The sequence below is a fragment of the Rana temporaria genome, chromosome 2 (genome assembly GCF_905171775.1).
Source record: "Rana temporaria chromosome 2, aRanTem1.1, whole genome shotgun sequence".
NCBI classification, from domain to species: domain Eukaryota; kingdom Metazoa; phylum Chordata; class Amphibia; order Anura; family Ranidae; genus Rana; species Rana temporaria.
The window spans coordinates 462158267-462181527 of record NC_053490.1 but is presented as its reverse complement, the minus strand read 5'-3'; the positions used below and the strand labels follow the sequence as shown (position 1 = coordinate 462181527).

General features: G+C 42.5%; 1 protein-coding gene across 1 annotated transcript in view; it reads right to left on the bottom strand.

Annotated features, from left to right (window-relative positions):
- ITGAE (integrin subunit alpha E) overlaps window positions 1–23261 on the bottom strand; it is a 120859-nt gene that overhangs the window by 77008 nt on the left and 20590 nt on the right. Inside the window, exons 3-5 of the mRNA XM_040338624.1 lie at window positions 11860–11978; window positions 9965–10020; window positions 1991–2117 (exon numbers count right to left, since the gene is read on the bottom strand). Coding sequence (XP_040194558.1) covers window positions 1991–2117; window positions 9965–10020; window positions 11860–11978 — 302 coding nt within the window. The remainder of the gene's footprint in view (window positions 1–1990; window positions 2118–9964; window positions 10021–11859; window positions 11979–23261) is intronic.

The window sequence follows — 23261 nt, the reverse complement described above, 5'->3', positions numbered from 1 at the left end:
CCCATCCAATGTGCAGATAACAGTGGATGTGAAAAACTAGCAGTTCGGCACTTAAAGTAATTGTGAACATATAATGTTATAGACATATTCGAAAACAGTTCTAACTATGCAGGTACCATAACTGCTTTTGCATAGTTTCAGAAATGATCTTTCTTATTTATTTCAGGTACTTGTATAGCGCCATCAATTTACGCAGCACTTTACATATACCGTATATACTCGAGTATAAGCCTACCCGAATATAAGCCGAGGGCCTAATTTTACCACAAAAAATTGGGAAAACTTACTGACTCGGGTATAAGCCTATGGTGTCCATCTGCATGCCTCACTGTGTCCATGTGCATGCCTCACTGTGCCTCACTGTGTCCTTGCCTCACTATGCCCATGCCTCACTGTGCCTCACTGTGTCCATGCCTCACTATGCCCATGCCTCACTTTGCCCATGCCTCACTGTGTCCATGCCTCACTATGTCCATGCCTCACTGTGCCCATGCCTCACTGTGCCCATGCCTCACTGTCACTGTGCCCATGCCTGTCCAATCTCCCTACCTGATCTCCGGCGCTGTGTCCATCTGCAGACTAGGACGAGGAGGAGGCGTGGCTTTGTTACACTGCACAGCCGTCGACTAGACTGACGACACAGAGAGCAGATTTGACACAGAGAGCAGATTCGACACAGACTCGAGTATAAGCCGAGGGGGGCATTTTCAGCACAAAATAATGTGCTGAAAAACTCTGCTTATACTCGAGTATATACGGTACATTGTACATTGTACATTCACTTCCAAAACACCCCCAATCCCTCCTTTGATCTTCAAAGTATTTAGATTGCTGAAAAAGGCGATTCTGAATACTGTGTACTTTTTAAAACCGGCGCCATTGGCAGCCGAGTAAACTGGAAGTGACGTTGTGACGTCACTTCTATGTTTACATTCAAGAGACTGGATTGAAGCCGTTTGCGGCTTTGTTTCAGTCTACGACTAGGCACTGGAGGTGGCGGTTAGTAGATCAGGTCTCCCGGTGGGATGCCCAGTAAGAGAAGCAGAGGTGGTGGGAGGGGGGGGGATGTCCCCTCCCGCTCCTCCGGGATAACAACTGAGCGTCTTTTAGCCACATTGGTTGTTATCCCTGGAAAGCCAATCGCCGGCTCTAAAAAATGATACCGGGATGATGCCTGCAGCTGCGGGCATCATCCCGGTATAACCCCGAAAGCCGAGGACGCATATGTGCGTACGCTCGGCGGCAAGGGGTTTTAAATGAGGCACATTTTGTCTTTTGATTATATAGCGCTGTATTTTATGTGTTTTCGTCTATCACTGAGGGATTGAGTATAATACCTCTTTGCTAGCAGCTATATACATATTTTTTGGGGGTGTTTAGCACTGACTTTATTTTCAAATTTGTAATTCCTCTGTAGTGATTATTTTTCACCAGTACATTGTCAGATGATTGGGATTACATTTTTAATATCATTGTTTATACCATGTAACATTTTCTGTGTTAAAATTCATCCAGTTAAGGTGTATGTAAAGGCATTGTTTGTTTTACAAAGTGTAGGGAAGGGTTAGTACCTTAGCTAATTTTTTATTGCCGTTAGTGTCCTCGCTGGGAGAAATGTACCCCTCTATTTGTCCCAGTGACCACTGGCACAGAGACGTGAAGTGAAGGAAAATTTTTAAACGTTCAGTTGTCATTGCGGCAAGAGGTAAGGTAAAATTCTCCGTCCCGCAACATTTCCCTATGATGGGAATTTGAATTTGTCACCTTGGGAGATCTCTGGGACAGAAAGTAAAGGGGAAGCTTTGCAGCAGGACAGAGGATGTCCTAAAAAAAAACGTTTGTGTTTTACATACAATTTAATATAAGCTTTCACAACATAATCAGCAAGCTTTCCTTGTCTGGAAATCACCCAGAACATTGGTAGTTATATTAATGATATTTTGACAAATTCATGCAATTTAAAATCACCTGTCAATCAAAACACCCTTACCAGTTTTTGCAAGATTGGAAAACGTAAAATTCCTAACATCCCCATTTTCATAAGTACGAAGTGAGCACACTCCATTTAATTCACCTGTAGTACTTCCATGTTTGCGGGCCTTGATCTGCTGACAAGTCTGTAAATTTTTTTTGAAAAAGGATAAGTTAAAACATATTCAATATACCGTATATGCTTTGCTTTACCTATATGCATTTTTATGCTCAAGCCTCTCCTATGAATTACAAATTTCATCTGATGGCTACATCCGTTAGTCATATGGTTGCCTCTTTAATACAAAAATGATGGGGTTTGGTCAGGAAGGCCTCAGTAAGTTAGGGGTTAACAATAGTCAGTAATAGTAGGGGAATCATAAAATCACCTTATTGGAGGGTAGTAGGGTGGGACAGGGTGGTCCTAAGGGTTTACTAGGTGGGAGGCGACACCCTGGTATCAGTTTGACCAAAGGACAGCAACGGACTAAATTCTCCCACCCTCCTGCCCAATTTTGTTGTGTTTGTCCACAGGTTTACTTGTGATTGTTTTAGTTCAGGTTTGATGGGGATTGCATAGTGTCGTAGCAGCAGGCAGAGGTCGTAGGGTTTTTGAAGGCGGGGATGGTTTTGTTCTTTGGAGAACGATGGGTTTGGGCCCATCTATGGTATGGGTGTACCTGCCCTAAAGAGGGCGGAAGTAACACGTGGTGGGGCAGTTGGCTGTATCAGCTGGTGAATTAGCCAAACAATTGTCCCCAAGCTGGCGTAAGTTGCGGCTGGGGCCGTAAAAAGGCAAGGTGGTGCCAGATACAGCTAGTGGTCAGTAAAGGGTACCTTCAAAAATCCTAAGACATGAAAATCAGGCAGTTATGTTCAGTCAGAGAGGTTATGATATGTTTTTCGGTTTATCACCATTTTATATACAGTACAATATGTAATAAAAGAGTTTTATGGTTGGTTATTGTAATAAAGGGCTGCTATGGCCATTTAAACCCAGGAAAGTATGTCTGGTCTGAATTATTTAGATAAAGTAAGGTAATCTTTGGGTAAGTAGCGTAACAGCCGGTACTTGGACAATACCCCAGGCATGATCAGTGCTTTTGAACAACATCTGTCAAGTCATTGAATGTACTGAAATTTTTGGCGCAAATGTTTGTAGGAAAATGTCCATTTGAAAATCTACTAGTGCATTTCCAGCTTGACTCTCACTTAATTTCCTATAGACATGGGATGAACCAGACAAGAAGTAATGGAACATCTTTCGCAGGAACACAGACAGCAATAAAAATCTGATGGGGTTTTAGACTTAACTTACTCTATTGCTACTCTACTTTTTTTGCACTGCTTTATTAATCAGCCTGTTAGCATGTGGTTGGTGTGAGACCTACTGAAACATTTAAAAGAAAAAGGAGTTTCTTTTAACTATTACAGAAGTTAGTACTTCTGTTTTTAATCTAAAGAGTCAAATCTGAAAATAATATTGAGAAATATTTTGTATGTGACTTTCATTCTAGATTTTCCTTCCCTCTTCTCTGTGATAATGAATGATAAATAATTGCATGGATGTTCGTGTGAAGTAGTGTGAACGCTATGTGCATGTTTCGATTTTGTAATAACACTCCTATATTTAATTGGGTAACTGCAAGTCACAGCAAAATTTTGATGGACCCTACCACCACTTTCAGCTGAGCCTTCCACCAGGACACCACTGGGTACTAGGGATGAGCTTCGAGTTCGAGGTAATCCACTCTCAATCCCCGCTCCAACGTTGTCAGTATCCAGCGACGGGTGATCTCCTCTCCGCCTGTCTCCACCGGAGACAGACCGGCGAATGCCGCGGCTTGAGCCAGTAACAGCTCTTATATAGGTGAGGCGGAGCCACTCGTCACGTGACTCATCCCCCTCTGACGCACCCTCTGACTACGTCACTGGGGAAGCCCAGGCTTTCCCTTGCGTCAGAGGGGGCGGGGTCATGTGCCGGGTGGCCCCGCCTCACCTATATAAGCGCTGTCACTGGCTCAAGCCGCGTCATTCGTCAGGCTGTCTCCGGTGGAAACAGGTGGCCGGCGACGCGTGCGCTCTGGATCCTGGACCTGGATGGACCTTCTCATCGATGGACCCCGGCGGAGAGGAGATCACCCGTTGTTGGATACCGACAACGTTGGAGCGGGGATCGAGAGTGGATTACCACCGCTGGATTTTTATTTATTTTTTAATAAAGTACCTTTTTCACGGTGTGTGTGTGTTTTTTTACTATTATTTCCACTTCCTTAGTGAATTGGTAGAGGTACAATGTACCCCATTACCAATTCACATAGGGGGGGGCGGGATCTGGGGGTCCACTTTGTTAAAGGGGTCTTCCAGATTCTGATAAGCCCCCCGCCCGGAGACCCCCACAACCAACGACCAGTGTTGTGGGGATGTGGCCCTTGTCCCCATCATACTCCCCATGTTGAGGGCATGTGGCCTGGTACGGTTCAGGAGGGGGGGGCGCTTTCTCGTCCCCCCCTCTTTTCTGCGACTGGCCAGGTTACGTGCTCGGATAAGGGGTCTGGTGTGGATTCTTGGGGGAACTCCGCGCCATTTTTTTTTAATTTGCGGTGGAGTTTCCCTTAAAATCCACACCAGACCTGACGGGTCTGGAATGAATATTTGGGGGGAACCCCACGTAATTTTTTTTTAAAATTGATGGCAGGGTTCCCCCTTAAAGCGGTGGTTCCCCTAAAAATAAAATTTTGACATCGCATTTAGCAAATAAATTACAATTAGAATCGGCTTGTTTTATTTAAAAAATACCTCCGTACGTATCGTTTCCTATATTCGGTCCCACCGCCACTTCCGGGTACGATGCAGGCGGTGGGCGTTCCTAATTGATTGACAGGCATCCGACCGACGCATCCATCGCGTCACGAGATGCCGAAAAAAGCCGAACGTCGGTGCGCATGCGCCGTATAGAGCCGCACCGACGTTCGGCTTTTTTCGGCATCTCGTGATGCGATGGATGCGTCGTTCGGATGCCTGTCAATCAATTAGGAACGCCCACCGCCTGCATCGTACCTGGAAGTGGCGGTGGGACCGAATATAGGAAACGATACGTACGGAGGTATTTTTTAAATAAAACAAGCCGATTCTAATTGTAATTTATTTGCTAAATGCGATGTCAAAATTTTATTTTTAGGGGAACCACCGCTTTAATATCCATACCAGACCTGAAGGGCCTGGTAATTGAATTTGGGGGGACCCCCACGCTTTTTTTTTTTATGAATGAATTTTCCCTGAATTGCCGGGAGCCGACAATTCATTATAGCCGTGAATGATTTTTAAATTACTTTTTTCCTTCAGAAATGACACTTTGTGCAGAGACAGTTCTAAGCACGGGAAACATGTGCTATTTTACAGGCATACTAGACACCCCCCCTAGGTACGAAATTTAAAGGAATATTTCACTTTTATTGTTTCACTTTAAGCATTATTAAAATCACTGCTCCCGAAAAAACATCAGTTTTTAAAACTTTTTTTTGCATTGATACATGTCCCCTGGGACAGGACCCAGGTCCCCAAACACTTTTTAGGACAATAACATGCATATTAGCCTTTAAAATTAGCACTTTAGATTTCAAAGGTTCGAGTCCCATAGACTTTAACGGGGTACTAAAGTTCACACAAACTTTTGGTCTGTTCGCAGGTTCTGGTGCGAACCGAACGGGGGGGTGTTCGGCTCATCCCTACTAGGTACAACTCTAACCCCATAGCAGCCCACGCAGCTGTGGTAATTCCACCACTATCAATACTGCATGTGTATGTATCATGTTTTTAAAGAGACTCTGTAATTGAAAAAACAGTAGAAAACTTGCAGGTAAGTTGGCAGGAATTGCTGGGTGGCAGTGATTGAAAGAGACCAGGCGAGAAAATATCTTCTGGCAACTTTCTGATTTTATGTAATGAGTAATGAACAGAACAGCAATGCGGAAACAAGGTGATCATATGTACAATAAAACACTTTGCTGGCTGGTAACAATATGCAAAATTTACAGGTAGCGATGTACTTATTTTATTACAGTGGAACCTCAGATTACGAGCATAATTCGTTCCAGGAGAATGCTCGTACTCCAAAGTACTCGCCTATCAAAACGAGTTTCTCCATTGAAGTCAATGGAAACTAAAATAATTTGATCTGCATTGACTTCAATGGCATGCAATATCGCATCCGGCCAGAGGTGGGGGGACGCCGGAGAGCCTCGGGAACACATGAAAAGGCCAGAGGACAAAAGTTCAGATTCTTTTCAGATCATTTCTGAACTGTTCCGAACAGCGCCGATCGATAGATAAATTACCTAAAGATAGATTGCTTGCATAAGGTGGTCGTTTTCTCCCCTTTGGGGGAGGGGCTGGATAGGGGTTCTTGCCGCTAAATACTGGGATGGAGAATGGTACTGAATGAAGGAAAAAGACTGGGAAAGCAACCTGCAGAGAGAGGGAGAAGTTTGGTGTGTCCTCTTGTTCTCCCCTTTTGGAAGAACTGGACTGCTTAGGAAACTTACTGCCTTGGGACAGAGAGTAATTGAATTACAACAGCTGAGAGCCACACGAGATCCAATAGCTGCATACTTTATTGTCAAGTCAGTATGGAGTATATTCATGCCATTATTTGTACTGTTCTCCTTTGTTCATAACTAATCTACAAACCTATGTGTGATTATCTTTGTAGAAAAGTGCTTGTTACAGCCAATACCTGGACAGGAGAGTGAGAAGTGCAAACCTGACCGCCCAGGTCCTGGAAGCTTGCACATGGACCAAGTATGTCAGTATTCCCAGCAGGGCCGCCATCAGGAATTATGGGGCCCCTTACACAGCTTCAGGCATGGGCCCCCTGGAGCAGAGAACCGGGGGGGGGGGGGCACCTGAAATTGAGAAGCAGGGGGGGCTACCGCGAATTGAGGAGCGGGGGGGCACTTTACAAAAAAAATAAGAAATAAAGAAAAATATATAAAAAAAAGGGGGGTAGCCATTCGGGGCCCTGGGGACCTCTGGGCCCTTTAATAAAAAGAAAAAAAGAAATAAAAAATATATATTTATTTATTTATTTTTAAAAAGGGGGGTTGCCATCTGGGGCCCTGGGGACCTCTGGGCCCTTTAATAAAAAAAAAAAAAATATATATATATATATATATATATATATATATATAATTTGGGGACCTCTGGGCCCTTTAATTAAAAAATATATATATAAACAAAAATAAACATTTATAAAAAAAAAAAAGGGGGGGTTTGGCACATGGGGCCCTGGGGACCTCTGAGTCCTTTAATAAAAATATATATAGGGCCTCTGGGCCTTTTAATAATAATATATTAATTTAATAATAATTATATATATAAAAAATAAACGAAATAAAAAAATATATAAAAAAATGATTTTTTTTTATAAAAAAAAAAGGGGGGTTGTCATCCGGGGCCCTGGGGACCTCCGGACCCCTAAAAAAAAAAAAAAAAATTGTCCCTTTAATAACATAATATATTAAACATTTTTGTTTAATAAAAAATAAATAACAAAAAGGGGGGGTTGCCATCTGGGGGCCCTGGGACCTCTAAAAAAAAATATGTTTTTTTCCCTTTAATAAAAAATAAAATAAAAATATATAAAAATATATATATATTTTTTTAGATAAAAAAAAAGGGGGGGATTGCCATCCGGGCCCCTGGGGACCTACGTGCCCCTTACAGGTTTACTGCCTGTACCCCCCTGATGGAGGCCCTGATTCCCAGAGAAGTGGGGGTTGACTATGTAAGGGCCAGGAGGATAGAAAGTCTAGGCGTCAGGCCACCATTCTTGCATGGGACAGAATTGGTTTGGGCTGATCAATTCATGGTTTTCTTTAACCTGTATGTAGAGGCCCAGCTTTCTGTGAAGGCCATGTGGAAATGGCCCTACATCCTTGGCTGATATAAAGTAGCCTCTCAACAGTGCTATGCTGGTGATACAGATCACAGAAATGCGTCAGTCCAGATGCAGACAGGCAAAGAGTTCTCCCCCTACTTACAGCAGTCTCCAGGGTTTTCTGGACTGTCCCTACACTGGCCCACCATGAAGATATATTTTACTTTGACACACATAACAGTCACTAGGCCTCTTATTTCAAGACCTGCAGTGTGAAAGATACATTCACCATCAGCTTCTTGTGTAATTTCCCTGTCTAATGTTCAGAAGTTGTGAAGTGCTAAAGTCAGACCAAAAAGAGGAAAAAACTTTTTCAAACTACCATAACTATGGCACCTCACCAGAAATGTATGTCATTTCCTATATTAATATTATACTAAAAGCACATTTTTAGGATCATGAATACTATAAATATAAAGATGATATATCCTATCCACAGAAACAATAGATACATCTAGATGGTACTGGTAATTAAAATCAATTTACACCATTATTTATAATACATTAAAAATCTAAATGCACTCTGTATATAATAACGAATTTTTGTATATCAGTTTATGGTAAAAAAAAAAATAATAATAATAATAATAATAATATTAAAAGGTATCTGTGCAATCTAGTGTAATTTTTGAGGTTATTGGATGTTTCTGTGCAAATTGCCATTTTGCGTCTTTATATACACAACCCTCTCTATTTTTCCATAGCAGGTCTGAGCTTTTTTTCCCCATTACAGTCATACAGTAATTATAGTTTGATTACACTTCTAAGGCCGGCCATATGGTCGAATTTCTAAAGAATTTTCTTTTGAAAATCAGACATTTTGTGCGTTTTGTGATCCGATAGTGAATTTTGAATAGAATACATATAATGCATGAAGGTAAAAAACCTTGTGCCTTTACAACCACTTTAACCACTTGATCTCTACGAGGTTTACCCCCTTTATGACCAGGCCATTTTTTGCGATACAGCACTGCGTTAATTTAACTGACAATTGTGTTGTCGTGCGACGATGTACCCACAAATAGAGCTTTTTTTTGGTGGTATTTTATCACCACTAAGTTTTTTTCTTTTTTGTCCTAAAAATGAAAAAGACTGACAATTTTTACTTTCTGCTATAAAACATCCGATAAAAAAAAAAAAAAAAATCTAATTGTATTCTGCTATATATTTTTGGTTAAAAAAAATCCCAATAAGCGAATGTTTATTGATTTGCACAAAAGTTATAAAAACTATGGGATATTGTTATCTTTATTTATTTATTTTTTACTAGTAATGTCCGGGCGATCGGCGACTTATAGAAGGATTGCAATATTGCGGCAGACATTCTGACACTAACTGATCCTTTGACACTATTTGGGGGCCAGTGATCAGTGCTAAAAATTTGCACTGACACTGGCTGGGAAGGGGGTTAACATCAGGGACAACAAAAGGGTTAACTGGGTTCCTAAGCAATGTTTTACTATACTGTGTGAAGTGCTTTTAATAGAGGAATAGAAGGAATTTATTCCCTGCTTTGCAGAGACACATCCCTTCCCTCCTGTCAGAATGGCGTTTTGCCTTGTTTACATAGGCAAATCGCACTACTGTGTCTCTGCCTGACAATGGTCAGGTGCCGGAGGACATGGAATACCTGGCACCCGCCAATTGCCTTCCTCTGTGTGTAATCACATCGGAAGCAAGCGGCCGGTGGCGTGCATGCGTGCCCTCTACCCGGAACTGTCGGATCATGTACTGTATATATAGTAAAACTGCTATAGGGCGGACCTGAAGCAGTTTAAATGGGACTGCCCCTGTAATGCAATGGTTAAATGTTTGTTTTTGTCTACAGTTTCTGCAGGCTGTCTCGCAGCTACACGATCAGTCACCCGAATCTCTTTCTCTTCTTCCCTCCTTCAGCACTCTGACATCATCACATACAATGCAGGTCCAGCAGTTCTGCATTGTAAATGGGAAAATGTGCAGGAGGAGCCGGGGGGTGAGGTAAAACTGTTAGATTAAAACAAGCCCCACTGCAAGGCTACTTTGCATTTTACCAAGAGTTTTTAACAAACTTACCAGAGTGCTATCTGAACTTCTGGCTTGGGACACAGTTGGATATGGAAAACCTTGCCCTAGAATGTGATAAAAGATATATTTCTCAAAATACAAAGATTATGGTCAATAAAATATATTATCTAACCTAACAAGCTAAGAGGGGTCTATTGTTGCTGTCTGCTGAAGGGTCTATTGATGCTTGCGGGCCGTTCTATTGTTGCTGGGGAATTTATTATTTTTTCTTTTTGGGGAGGATCTATTGTTGCCGAGAGGAAGATTTGTTGCTTGGGGGTCAATTGTAGCTGGGAGTTGGAATGGGTCTTTTTTGTTGCTGGCTGCAGGGGATCTATTTTACTGCTTTTTTTGTTATCATTAACAAATTCCATAGCACCCCAAAATGATACTTGCTGGGTAGGGGGCAGAGACAAGGGGTGACTTGGATGGGGGGCAGAGACAAGGGGTGACTTGGATGTATATATATATATACATTCATACAGTATATACACTATATTGTCAAAACTATTGGGGCACCTGCATTTACACACACATGAACTTTAATGGCATCCCATTCTTAGTCCGTAGGGTTTAATATTGAATTGGCCCACCCTGTGCAGCTATAAGAGCTTCAACTCTTCTGGGAAGGCTGTATATTTAGGAGTGTCTATGGGAATGTTTGACCATTCTTCCAGAAGCGCATTTGTGAGGTCAGGCACTGATGTTGGACAAGAAGGCCTGGCTTGCAGTCTCCGCTCTAATTCATCCCAAAGGTGTTCTATCAGGTTGAAGTTCACCCAGCCCAAACTCGCTCATCCATGTCTTGCACAAACAACGTCCATAAAGACATGGATAAGTGAGTTTGGGGTGGAGACTGTGAGCCGGGTCTGCTTGTCCACATCAGTGCCTGACCTCACAAATGCACTTCTGGAAGAACGGTCAAACATTCCCCTAGACACACTCCTAAACCTTGTGGACAGCCTTCCCAGAAGAGTTGAAGCTGTTAAAGCTGCAAAGGGTGGGCTAACTCTATATTGAATCCTACGGACTAGGACTGGGAGGCCATTAAAGTTTGTGTGTGTGTAAAGGCAGGTGTCACAATACTTTTGGTAATATAGTATATATCTACATTTACTGGGCTCAAGGAAGAAGGTTAGGTTATTGTAAAAAGATTTTATAAATAACCCTCCTATTTAGCGTTTAAATCAGTTTTAGCTTAAAATGTATATTTGCTTATTGTGTAAAATTACTCATTGTCTAACATTTTTAGTTGAAAAATAATGGTGCGGAGCCACTTCAAGGGAGGGCTTTTAAGTTTTCTTGAGGTTTTTTTTTTCTAAGAAATAATACACGTACCCACCAAATTTAGTTTGAAATTATGATAGGACTTTAAAGGGGTTGTAAACCCTCAAGGTTTTTCACCTTAATGCATTATGTGCATTCTGTGCAATTAGGTGAAAAACCTTTTGTAGTGCAGCAGCCCCCCAGAACCACCCTTTTTCTTACCTGAACCCCATCGTTCCAGTGACGGTGACAAGCTGAGCAGCTCCAGCCACTGTCCTCATTGGCTTTATTGACATTGGCTCCTGCTGCTGTCAATCAAAGCCAGTGACACGGGATCTGGGGGGCGAGGATGAGTCCTGCTGTCTGTATCAATGGACACAGAAGCAGGACTCGGGAGCGCACCCGCACGAATGCCCCAAGGGAATGCGCTTCTCTGTGGGGGCACTCGAGAAGAGGAGGAGCCAGGAGCGCCGCTGGGGGACACCAGAAGAGGAGGATCAGGGGCCCCTCTGTGCAAAACCCTTGGTAAGTATGACATGTTTGTTATTTTTTTTTTTTTTAGAAAACAAACCTTTACAACCTATTTAATTGATGAGAAGAGTGTAATTTTCTGGCACCTGTCCAACAATATTACATACCTGTCGCTGATAGAATGTTGTCTATTGTGCAGTCTAGATCACCATTATTTAGTGCACATTTAAATATCCCTTCAAATGTCCTCTTCCCAAATTCTTTTAGCGGTGAAACAACATAAACTCTGTAGAAAGAAGAATCAATATGAATCAACAGCAATCATATACAAGAACATGCTTACAGTGAACCAGTGCTTTCTTCATGCAGGGGAAATTTCTGTTTATTAGCTAAATAATACTAGAACTAGAGCCTTTCCCACTGGAGTTATGAAAGTATTCTACAAAGGGTCTGTTCACATGTCTGCTATTACAAGTAGAGGCTTTTATTGCAGTGTAGCCTCTGTGCATTGTGGTGCGTGTTTTACATTTTTCCAAAGCACTTTGGGCCAGATCCACAAAAGGGATACGCAGGCGTATCTACTGATATGCGGTCGTATGCCTGTTTCTATCTATGCGGCTGATTCACAGAATCAGTTACGCATAGATATTCCTAAGATCCGGCAGGTGTAATACTTTTACACTGTCGGATCTTAGGATGCAGTACCTCGGCCGCCGCTGGGGGCATTTCTCGTCGAAATTCCGCGTCAGGTATGCAAATTAGCACTTACGGAGATCCACAAAGCTTTTTCCCTTCGTTTTTTTTCCGTAAGTATTAGTTTGCCGTCGCAAAATTAGGGCTGCTTTTACAAAGTGTAAACTTAGTACACCATGTAAAAGTAGACCCTTCTTTCCCGCGTCGCTGTCAAATTTTTTTTATTTGTATTTTTTCCCGCCACATCGTTTTGCTCGTCGAGTTCCTTGTGAAGCCGCCGAGGATCTCGGCGAGCCAACTTTTCCCATTGACTAACGAGGAAATAGAGAACATGTTCTCTTTTTGAAAAGTGGGAGTTGCGCTAAAAATAATAATAAATGAGTGACCATATATAAATAAAAATGAAAAAAGCGCTGAGCCAGAGTCAGCTCAATCAAAAACCAAAATGTAGAATATAAAATCTCAATGTGTGTTCATAAACAAATCAATAAAAAATATATATATTATATAATTGAAGAAAGTCCCCAAAAAAAGTCCAAAAACACTAGGAAGTGAATCCAAATCTGTGGTTTAAAGTTGGGACAATATCCAAGTGAAAGAATTCAGGCTTGACCCTTACCAGAAGTATAGATCCCAGAGGATCAAGAAGAGCCATCCATACTGTAGCCACAAATATGTGGAGCGGTCCTATGTGGAGCGGTACAGGGGTTCCTACTTCCGTAGACTCAGCCCAGTGAAAAATAAAGGGAAAAAAAAGAAAAACAAAAATAGTGCAAAAACGGATGATAAGCAGACACAGACTAACTCCCAGTGGCTAAAGTTGACAGACACTGTGCAGTAAAGCTGGGGTCCCACCACCAAACGAACACACTGACCCTTACCAAAGATAAGCGACCCTCAAAGGATCAGTTTTGCATGTCAGTGTGTAACGATCTACAGCAGGAAGACGCTTGTCAGGCAGGTCATTTTGATCCAGAGGTCAGGTAACCAGGAACCATGAAAGATATGCAAACTCTCATAGTGAAATACCATCAAGGTTTAATTAATAAAAAAAGTAGAGCACTTACAGTTAAAAAGATTCAATGCAGCAGGGATAAAATGTAGCCGGCCGGCAAACAAACAAACGAGGCACGTCCTCTGTACGCGATGACGTCAGCACGCCAACCTCCCAACGTTTCGTCTTCGTATAGACGTGGTCACGGCACTATTTTTGTTTTTCTTTTTTTTCCCTTTATTTTTCACTGGGCTGAGTCTACGGAAGTAGGAACCCCTGTACCGCTCCACATAGGACCGCTCCACATATTTGTGGCTACAGTATGGATGGCTCTTCTTGATCCTCTGGGATCTACACTTCTGGTAAGGGTCAAGCCTGAATTCTTTCACTTGGATATTGTCCCAACTTTAAACCACAGATTTGGATTCACTTCCTAGTGTTTTTGGACTTTTTTTGGGGACTTTCTTCAATTATATAATATATATATTTTTTATTGATTTGTTTATGAACACACATTGAGATTTTATATTCTACATTTTGGTTTTTGATTGAGCTGACTCTGGCTCAGCGCTTTTTTCATTTTTATTTATATATGGTCACTCATTTATTATTATTTTTAGCGCAACTCCCACTTTTCAACTATTGATTTATATGCTGTATAACATTTTGAGTCTGCTGCTTTTTTAAGTTTCTTTTTGGTATGCGCATTTTTCACTTCTTATATTCATGTTCTCTTTTTGGCCAGACGAGATCCTCGTCGGTTTCCTAGGCGAAAAGTGTACACACGACCGGTTTTCTCGGCAGAATACGTCTCCCATCGAGTTTCTGGCTGAGTTCTGCCGAGAAACTCGGTCGTGTGTACGGGGCCTCAGATGCAACTGAATACAGGAAACAGTCCTGCTTCCAACGATACTTTACTTCGCCACTCCAGCCGGCTATAACACACCTGGACAGGCCTCTCTCACCAGCCTGGCAGCCAGTCACTCGAATTTAGGATTAAGTCTCTGCCACAGACCCTCCCAAAAGATTCAAGACAATTATGATCCGGAATCCTCTTTCAGTAGATTCAGCACCCGGATCTCCTTCAGGTAGTTTTGCGGAGTTAGCAACTGACAGGCGATCAACATCCAGCCTGTCAGAACCCAGGTTGTCCTCTGATGAATGGGCAGGCCCCTCCTGGAACACCAGCCTCGTGCTTGGTATCCTTCGGACATCGGTCAGCTTCTTCCAATTGGACGGACAGCTCGGGACCTCCTCCAGATTGGGGACCCAGTCGATCACTGGACCCGCACACAGCAGATTAATTGCTCCGGGCCAACGTGGTCCCGGAACCAGAAACACTGCTACCCACACACACCCCGGTTAGGAGGGCCATATGCGGGGGTGTCGTGAAATGGCTACCCCAATGGTGGACGCCACACGAGGAAGAAGAAGAACCTTGAGCGAATGGTGTCTGCCCCCTTTATACCTCTCCCCAGCATGCATATCGAGAGGCGGCCCAACCTCCCGATTGGCTGCTAAGGAGTGATACTCAGACACACTTGACCCCACTGCTGCCACCTGCCGTCCAGGGGTGACGGGAGTCCCCGGATAAAAGGATAGCCCACAGTATAGCCAAGCTAGAGCAGAGACCCAAATTTAAACAATCAAACTAGTTCAGAGCTAACTATTTCTCTGAATACTTCCCCTAAATTTAACATAGCACCGGCTCCGAAAATAGCCAGGCGCTACACAAATAAAATGTATCTAAAAGGTGACAGATTTACTAAGGAATATGTGTATGCCCCAAAGAGGTGATCATCTACCAACAAGCCGATTGCACGTTAATGGATTTTTTAAGCACCCATGATCATACCTCCCAACTTTTTGAGATGGGAACGAGGGACACCTATTAACGAAAGTATGCAGGCATATGACACTCCCCCTGCCACACCCCTTAAAGGAGAATTATATATATATAAAAAGTACCACTACTATTCCTTTATATTGGCGTTTGAAATTTACAAATACAACAATTTAGAAATTGGATGAAGGGTTTAGCACTGGGACACACATTTTGAAAGATTAATAGTGCATTTTATATACAACTATATAGATTTGACCAAAATGAGGGGCAACTGAGGAGTAAAGAGGGACAAAGGGACTTTGTTCCAAATCAGGGAAAGTCCGTCAAAATCAGGGACAGTTGGGAGCTATGCCTATGGCCATGGAAGTGCTCACACAGGCTAAAGTATCAATACTGTAAAATAGATTATACAAATAAATGTGGCTTGCTATAAATAGTATTATCCAGAGTCCAACTGTATGCCAGCTAAGCTGTAAAGTGCCTTGATTAAAAACATTTTATGAAATGTTTTTGGGTCTATCTAACAGTTATTAGCATTCTTATATGGTTTTTAGATTTCTATTTGTTTTTATTCAAAACATTTTAAAACGTAAACACAATTCACATTACATTACATTTACACTAAACATAAACCAAAGTTCATGTTTAGGTACACTCAACATTACATAAATATACATAACAACAATAATAACAACACTGTCGATATGGGTCTATCCTACACCTTTTATTTACCTCCTTCTCCTTTTCCCTCCCCTTCTCTTATCCTTCCCCCCACTCCCTCCCCCATACCAAAAAAGGGGAGGAGAAAAAAAAAAACACACCACACCACACCCCGTCTTGTTAAATACTACGGGCCAGATTCACAAAGAGATACGACGGTGTATCTCCTGATACACCGTCGTATCTCTGACTTACACTGGTCTTATCTATGCGCCTGATTCATAGAATCAGTTACGCATAGATATGGCTAAGATCCGACAGTGTTACACTGTGTTACACCGTCGGATCTTATTTTCACTTTGAAAATGGCGCGGGGGCGTTTCCGCTGATTTACGCTGAATAATATGTAAATCAGCGAGATACGCAAATTCACGAACGTACGCGGACCCGACGCAGTGTTGTTACGACGTTTACGTAGCGGTTTTCCCGGCGTATACTTACCCCTGCAGCCAATGTTAAGTATAGCCGTCGTTCCCGCGTCGAGTTTGAATTTTTTACGTCGTTTGCGTACGCCGATTCAGAAACCCGCGCGTCGCAAGTTATGCTCACGTCGAAACCACTGACGTCCTAGTGACGTCAGTGGGAGCAATGCATGCCGGGAAATTTCGCGGACGGCGCATGCTCATTTAAATCGGCGCGGGGACGCGCCTGATTTAAATAGTACACTCCCCCTAGCCGCGGAATTTGAATTCCGCCGGGGGTTTTACGATCCGCCGCCGCAAGTTTGGAGGTAAGTGGTTTGTGAATTACCCACTTGCCTCTCAAACTTGCGGCAGCGTATCTTAAATCAGATAGATCGAGCGGATCTAAAGATCCGCTGATCTACGTGAATCTAGCCCATCATCTTTAGTCTTTTGACTAGTTGTAAAATTGACCCAACATTTTCCTTTTTTCGTTTATTTGCAACATCCAAGTCAGTAGTGACTCTGTTGAAGAATCCAAGGAACGCAGAAAAGCTGGTCTTACATCTATAGAATATTTCTAAGGCCCCGTACACACGAGAGGATATCCGTTTCCAGCGGATAAATCCTCTGGCGGATTTGGATCTGATGGCTGTACTCACCATCAGATCCAAATCCGCGCGGAATACATCTGCGGTGACGTGTCGCGTCGTCGCCACGATGACGCGGCGACGTGCGCGACGCTGGAAGGTAAATACTTCCACGCATGCGTCGAATCATTACGACGCATGCGAGGGAGGGAAACGGACGGACTGATCCGGTGAGTCTGTACAGACGACCGAATCCGTCCGCTGGACTGGATCCCAGCGGATAGATTTTGTAGCATGCTACAACATTTTTATCCGCTGGGAAATGTCCGCTCGGACGTACAGACGACTGGATCTATCTGCTGGAACTGATCCGCGGATCAATCCCATCGGATAGATCCGGTCGTCTGTACGAGGCCTTAGAGAATTGTTGTTTTCAGTGCATTTGTTCAATTATCGAAGAGTTAAAATGGATGATTCCACAATCAGTTTCGATGAAAGTGAGCAAAAAAAATAGTTTTTGTCAAATGGGAACAAACAAATTTAAAATTCTTGAATTCGCTCCCGGCCAAGAAAGATATTAAATGGAAAAAAAAAAAATGGACAGTCGCATTTCAAAAAACCTTGATGGTTGTCTTTATTTAAAAAAGGAAAAATGCACTACAAGTCACAGCACACTACACAGGAGTAAAACAACTGACGGGTTTCGCACTATAAATTAGTGCTTAATTATAGCTGCTATAATTAAGCACTAATTTATAGTGCGAAACCCGTCAGTTGTTTTACTCCCGTGTAGTGTGCTGTGACTTGTAGTGCATTTTTCCTTTTTTAAATAAAGACAACCATCAAGGTTTTTTGGAGTGTGGCTGTCCATATTTTCTTTTTCCACTTGTTGCCTTGTGCATTGCCAGCACCCTTGATCTCCTGAGACCATACTGATCATCCTAACAAAACCCACCTGGAGCGGTAACTTTCTTTCTTTCAAGAAAGATATTAACTAGACTCCCAACCACCCCCCTAAGATGAAGGGGGGGGGGGGGGGTCTACACATGCTGCTGCTGAGATGCTTTGCAAAAATGATCCCCACACCCTGCATGATTCAAGTGCAATACACACTGCTGCAGTTTGGCAGTGTGGACTTTTAGGGGTTAAAACAGGCAGTGAAGAGGTGACATTATCTCCTCACTGCCTGTCAAACCTCCTCTGAAAAGTGTTCCACCATGGATCGCTCTTCAAAGGGCAACAAACCGTATAAATAAAATGTATAAACAAACCCTAAAGCGTTTGGTTTGTGACATGAAGTACTGAGTGCGCATTTCGTAATATAAAGTTAGTAAATGCATCTGAGATGGTAAAATATTTTAGCAACCTTCTTGTTCCTCGGTGCAGTATATAACTTGCCTTCTGCTAGAAAACCATAAATATTTCTATAGACTTTGAGACAATCTCATAATTCTGAGTCATAAGGGACCTGACAGACATAAAACCACAGCGATGTGTGTCATGTATTGAAGAAAGCAAAGCTTGCCCATATTCTGTCTCTGCATAATGTAAAGATATGATTGTTCTCCGGTGACATTTATCTGAGGTTGGTAGTGGAAAACAAAATGACGCACAAAATTTAAACCAAAGCAAAGACAATGTCAAGGTATGTGAGCAGATGAGTAACGGAAAGTCAAAAAAACTCCTAATTAAAACTATGCTGCTTCTAAAACCTTATATATTGTACAAAGAGGGCCAGATTCACAGATTTCATCGCAAGTGCCTGATCCACCAAGCACTTGCGATGAAAACCTACGCCGGCGGCCTCCGGCGCAAGGCGGGGCAATTTAAATGGGCGTGTGCCATTTAAATTAGGCGCGCTCCCGCGCCGGACCTACCGCGCATGCTCCGTTTCCGAACTCCCGTCGTGCGTTGCGCGCCGTGACGTCATTTTTTCGAACGGGGACGCGCGTAGCGTAATTCCGTATTCCCGGACGGCTTACGCAAACGATGTTGATTTTTAAATTTCGACGCGGGAACGACGGCCATACTTTAGACAGCAATACACTTGCTGACTAAAGTTAGGGCAGCTAAAACGACGACTAACTTTGCGACGGGAAACTAGACTAGCGGCGACATAGCGAACGCGTAAATCCGTTGTGAATCGCCGTAACTCCTAATTTGCATACCCGACGCTGATTTACGACGCAAACTCTCCCCAGCGGCGGCCGCGGTATTGCATCCTAATATCCGACAGTGTAAAACAATTACACCTGTCGGATCTTCTGGCTATCTATGCGTAACTGATTCTATGAATCAGTCGCATAGATAGAAACAGAGATACGACGGCGTATCAGGAGATACGCCATCGTATCTCCACTGTGAATCTGGCCCACAGTGTATAGACTGCTCCCGCACCGCCCACTTGTTTTCCCGTCCTGCAAGCGCACCGTCCTAGTGTGAAAGCAATAATTTTCTTTAGAAAGCAGCCACAACTTAGATAGAAAAGTCTGCCCCCTGCCACAATGCTGTAAAGAATTAACCCTTGCTATCTGTGCAGAAGTAATGGCTTCTGACACAACTCCTGACAAGAAATATTGCTCTGCAATCAGGGACTGTCATGCTCCCGGATGATTGGAGAGCTCTAACAGGGGGGGTGGTTTTAGACCCCTAGCTATCAGTGGGGAAGCCCGCTGACAAACGATGAGTCATCGGTTGTTAACCGCTTCTGGACCTCCCCGCGTACATTTACGCCCGGGTGCACAAAATCACGTGCCTGCATGTGATTCCGTGAACGCGGCTTAGGGGGAGTGCGCGCGCCCCCGCTCCTGCTGTGGTTGGATGGACACTGTGACCCGCCGATCGTTCACAGAAGGAATGGTGAGCTGATATAACCAAAAGCACACCGTTGCTCTGTCAGGGAGGAAAAGAGAGAGATCGTGTTTCAGCTAAGCTGAATCCCAATCTCCTTTCCTCCAGTGAATCCACTTCCCCCCCACAGTTAGAAACACCTCCCAGGGAGCGCATTTAACCCATTGATCACCCCTGTAGTTAATCCCTTCCCTGCCAGTAGTTAATACAGGGATCAGTGTCACTAATGCCGCGCACACACACGATCGGGCATTCCGACAGCAAAACCGTGGATTCTTTTCCGACAGATATTCGCTCAAACTTGTCTTGCATACACACGGTCACACAAATGTTGTTGGAAATTGTGAACGTCAAGAACGCGGTTACGTACAACACTACGATGAGCCAAGCAAAATTAAGTTCAATGATTCCGAGCATGCGTCAAATTGATTCCGAGCATGCGTAGAATTTTTGTGCATTGAATTGTGTACACACGGTCGGAATTTCCGCCAAGAACTTTTGTTGTCGGAAAAATTGAGAACCAGCTCTCAAACATTTGCTGTCAGAAATTCCGACAGCAAATGTCCGATGGAGCCTACACACGGTCGGATTTTCTGACAACAAGCTCACATCGAACATTTGTTGTCGGAAATTACGACTGTGTGTACGCAGCATTAGAGTCAGATTTATCCGCCGCAAAGATAAAAATCGCAGATCGCCCCCATTACCGGTAAAAACAATGAAAAAAAGTCCCTAAATCAATCCCCTATTTTGTAGACGCTATAACTTTTGTGCAAACCAATCAATATACACTTATTGGGATTTTTTCACCAAAAATATGTAGAAGATAACATATTGGCCTAAACTGATGAAGAAATTATACATTTTTTTAATTTTTGGGATATGTATTATAACAAAAAGTCAAAAATATATATTTTTTTTCAAAATTGTCTTTTTTTGTTTATAGTGCAAAAAATAAAAACGGCAGAGGTGATCAAATACCACCAAAAGAAAGCTCTATTTGTAGGGGAAAAAAAGGACATAATTTTTTTGAGCATCGCACGATCGCGCAATTGTCAATTAAAGCGACACAGTGCAGTATCGCAAAAAATGGCCTGGTCAGGAAGCAGGTAAAACCTTCCAGGGTTGAAGTGGTTAAGGACGCGGTTGCCAGCTTTGTAGCCCGCTCCTAACAACCTGATTTTCTTCACACAGAATTCAAATTGGTCGATCATTTTTCAAGTGTTTTTCAAAACAAATAAACAAAACAAAATTTGGAGAATCTCCGAATAACCAAAAATGTGTCTGAATTTATATTCGGACAGAAACAAATTGCACGTGTCCTATTTAAAGGGGTTGTAAAGGTAATTTTTGTTTTAAATAACAAACATGTCATACTTACCTTCACTGTGCAGTTTGTTTTGCACAGAGTGGCCTCAATCCTGGTCTTCTGGGGTCCCTCGGCGGCTGTCTCGGCTCCTCCCCGCAAGAGCTAACCCCCTTCTTTGGAAGCACTCTCCCAAGGGGGTTAGCTTGCAGGCGTGCTCCCATGATACAGCCAGTGGTTATAGCCACCGACTGTATCACTTGGCCCCATCACAACGTGTCATTGATTTGATTGACAGCAGCAGGAGCCAAAGGCTGCGCTGCTATCAATCTCTAATGACAAGCCGCCTCAAGCTCGGGGAAACCATCGTAGGAACGAGCCCATGGAGTTTTGTGGCTTAAGTAAGTAAAACGGGGGGGCTGGGGGGCCCGAGAGTGCAAGGTGTTTTTCACCTTAATGCATAGGATGCATTAAGGTGAAAAAACAGGAAGCTTTACAACCGTTTTTTTTTTTTGTTTCGTCTCGTTCCATAGATTCGTAAAGATTCGTAATTTCGTAGGATGCAAGTTTTCCTATTCGGACCCGTTCGTATTTCATAGGATGCATTAAGGTGAAAAAACAGGAAGCTTTACAACCGTTTTTTTTTTTTTTTGTTTCGTCTCGTTCCATAGATTCGTAAAGATTCGTAATTTCGTAAGATGCAAGTTTTCCTATTCGGACCCGTTCGTATTTCGTAAGGCGCAAGTTTTCCTATTCGGACCCGTTCGTTTTTCGTAACAGTTTTATTTTCGTTGATACTGAATGATTCGTAATTCTGTCTAATTTATTTTCGTTGATTCGAAATTCGTAATTTTGTTAGATAATAATTTTCGTTTAATGGATTCGTAAATACATCGCGGCGCGGTCACTCGCAATCTCGTATTTTAGTTTCATTTTCAACACGCAGCTAATCCATATTAAGATAGACTTTCTCTTAAGCCATGTACACACGGTCTGACTTTTTGCCAACAAACTTCAAGATTAGCAAGTTTTCCCAAAAATTTGACCGGACAAACTTTCTCGGTTTTCATCTGACAAATGTTCGCTCTGCAAACGGAACAAACTTTTCGGCAACAAAAGTTCGGCCAACTCCCTTCGGACAAAAATCCACGGAAAAGTTTGTTTGAAGTCCGATCGTGTGTACGAGGCTTTACACTGTCCAATGTGACTCAGCACAAAAGAGATAAGCTGATCGGCTAAGATATTAAGTAAGATACATCACTCACTAACTACATTGCCCAGTGCCCATTGGAAAGAACGATTCGAGTACACAAATTTACAGACAAGGAAACGGATTTACAAAACACACAAATGAAAATACGAACATACGAATGAAAATACGAATATACATTATTACGAACAGACAAAGGATTTAAAATACGGAATGCAAATCGTTCGTTATAGATGTAATTTTCATTCTTTTGCTGTTTCGGTATTTCGTATTTTAGTAAGTTTGTCCAATTGTAAGTTCGTATTTTCGCTAGTTCGTTATTTTGCCTATTCGTAATTCCGTAATTTTCGTATTTTAGTACTTTCATCTATTCGGAGGTTCGAATTGATCCGAATGTACAAATTCTTACAAAAATCTATTCATTACGAACGGAATCGCACATGTCCACTTTAAACTGGAAGTGCAGTTAAGCTTTGAAAGGCAACTCCAACATATTGGACTTGACTTGCTAAAGACAAATAGGCTATTTACTTTTCAAGTTAATTTAAGTTAAAATCAACCCTATAACTTTGTACACATACATACAAATGCAAACATGTGTAGGACACACTTGTTTAGCATTAAAGAGAAACTGTAGTAACAATAGTAATACAAATTTGAGTAGCCATCTACTTCCAGACACACTGAAAAATTGGACCTCAGTGATCAGGGGATGCAAACTTTGATTTTTTTTTTGATGAAGCAAAGTGGGAGGGCTCTAGAAATTAAGAGAGGAAGCCTGATGATGGCAATCTCCCAAGAAAAGGAAGCAAAGGTCACAAAGGTAAAAGAAATCCCAATATAGAAATCCCAAATAGCCTGAAGATTAATTCAGACATTATAATAAGGAAGGCAGATAAAGGTGGAGGCCTGGTGATACAAGATAAGGAACAATATTTGGAAGAAGCATTTAGACTGAT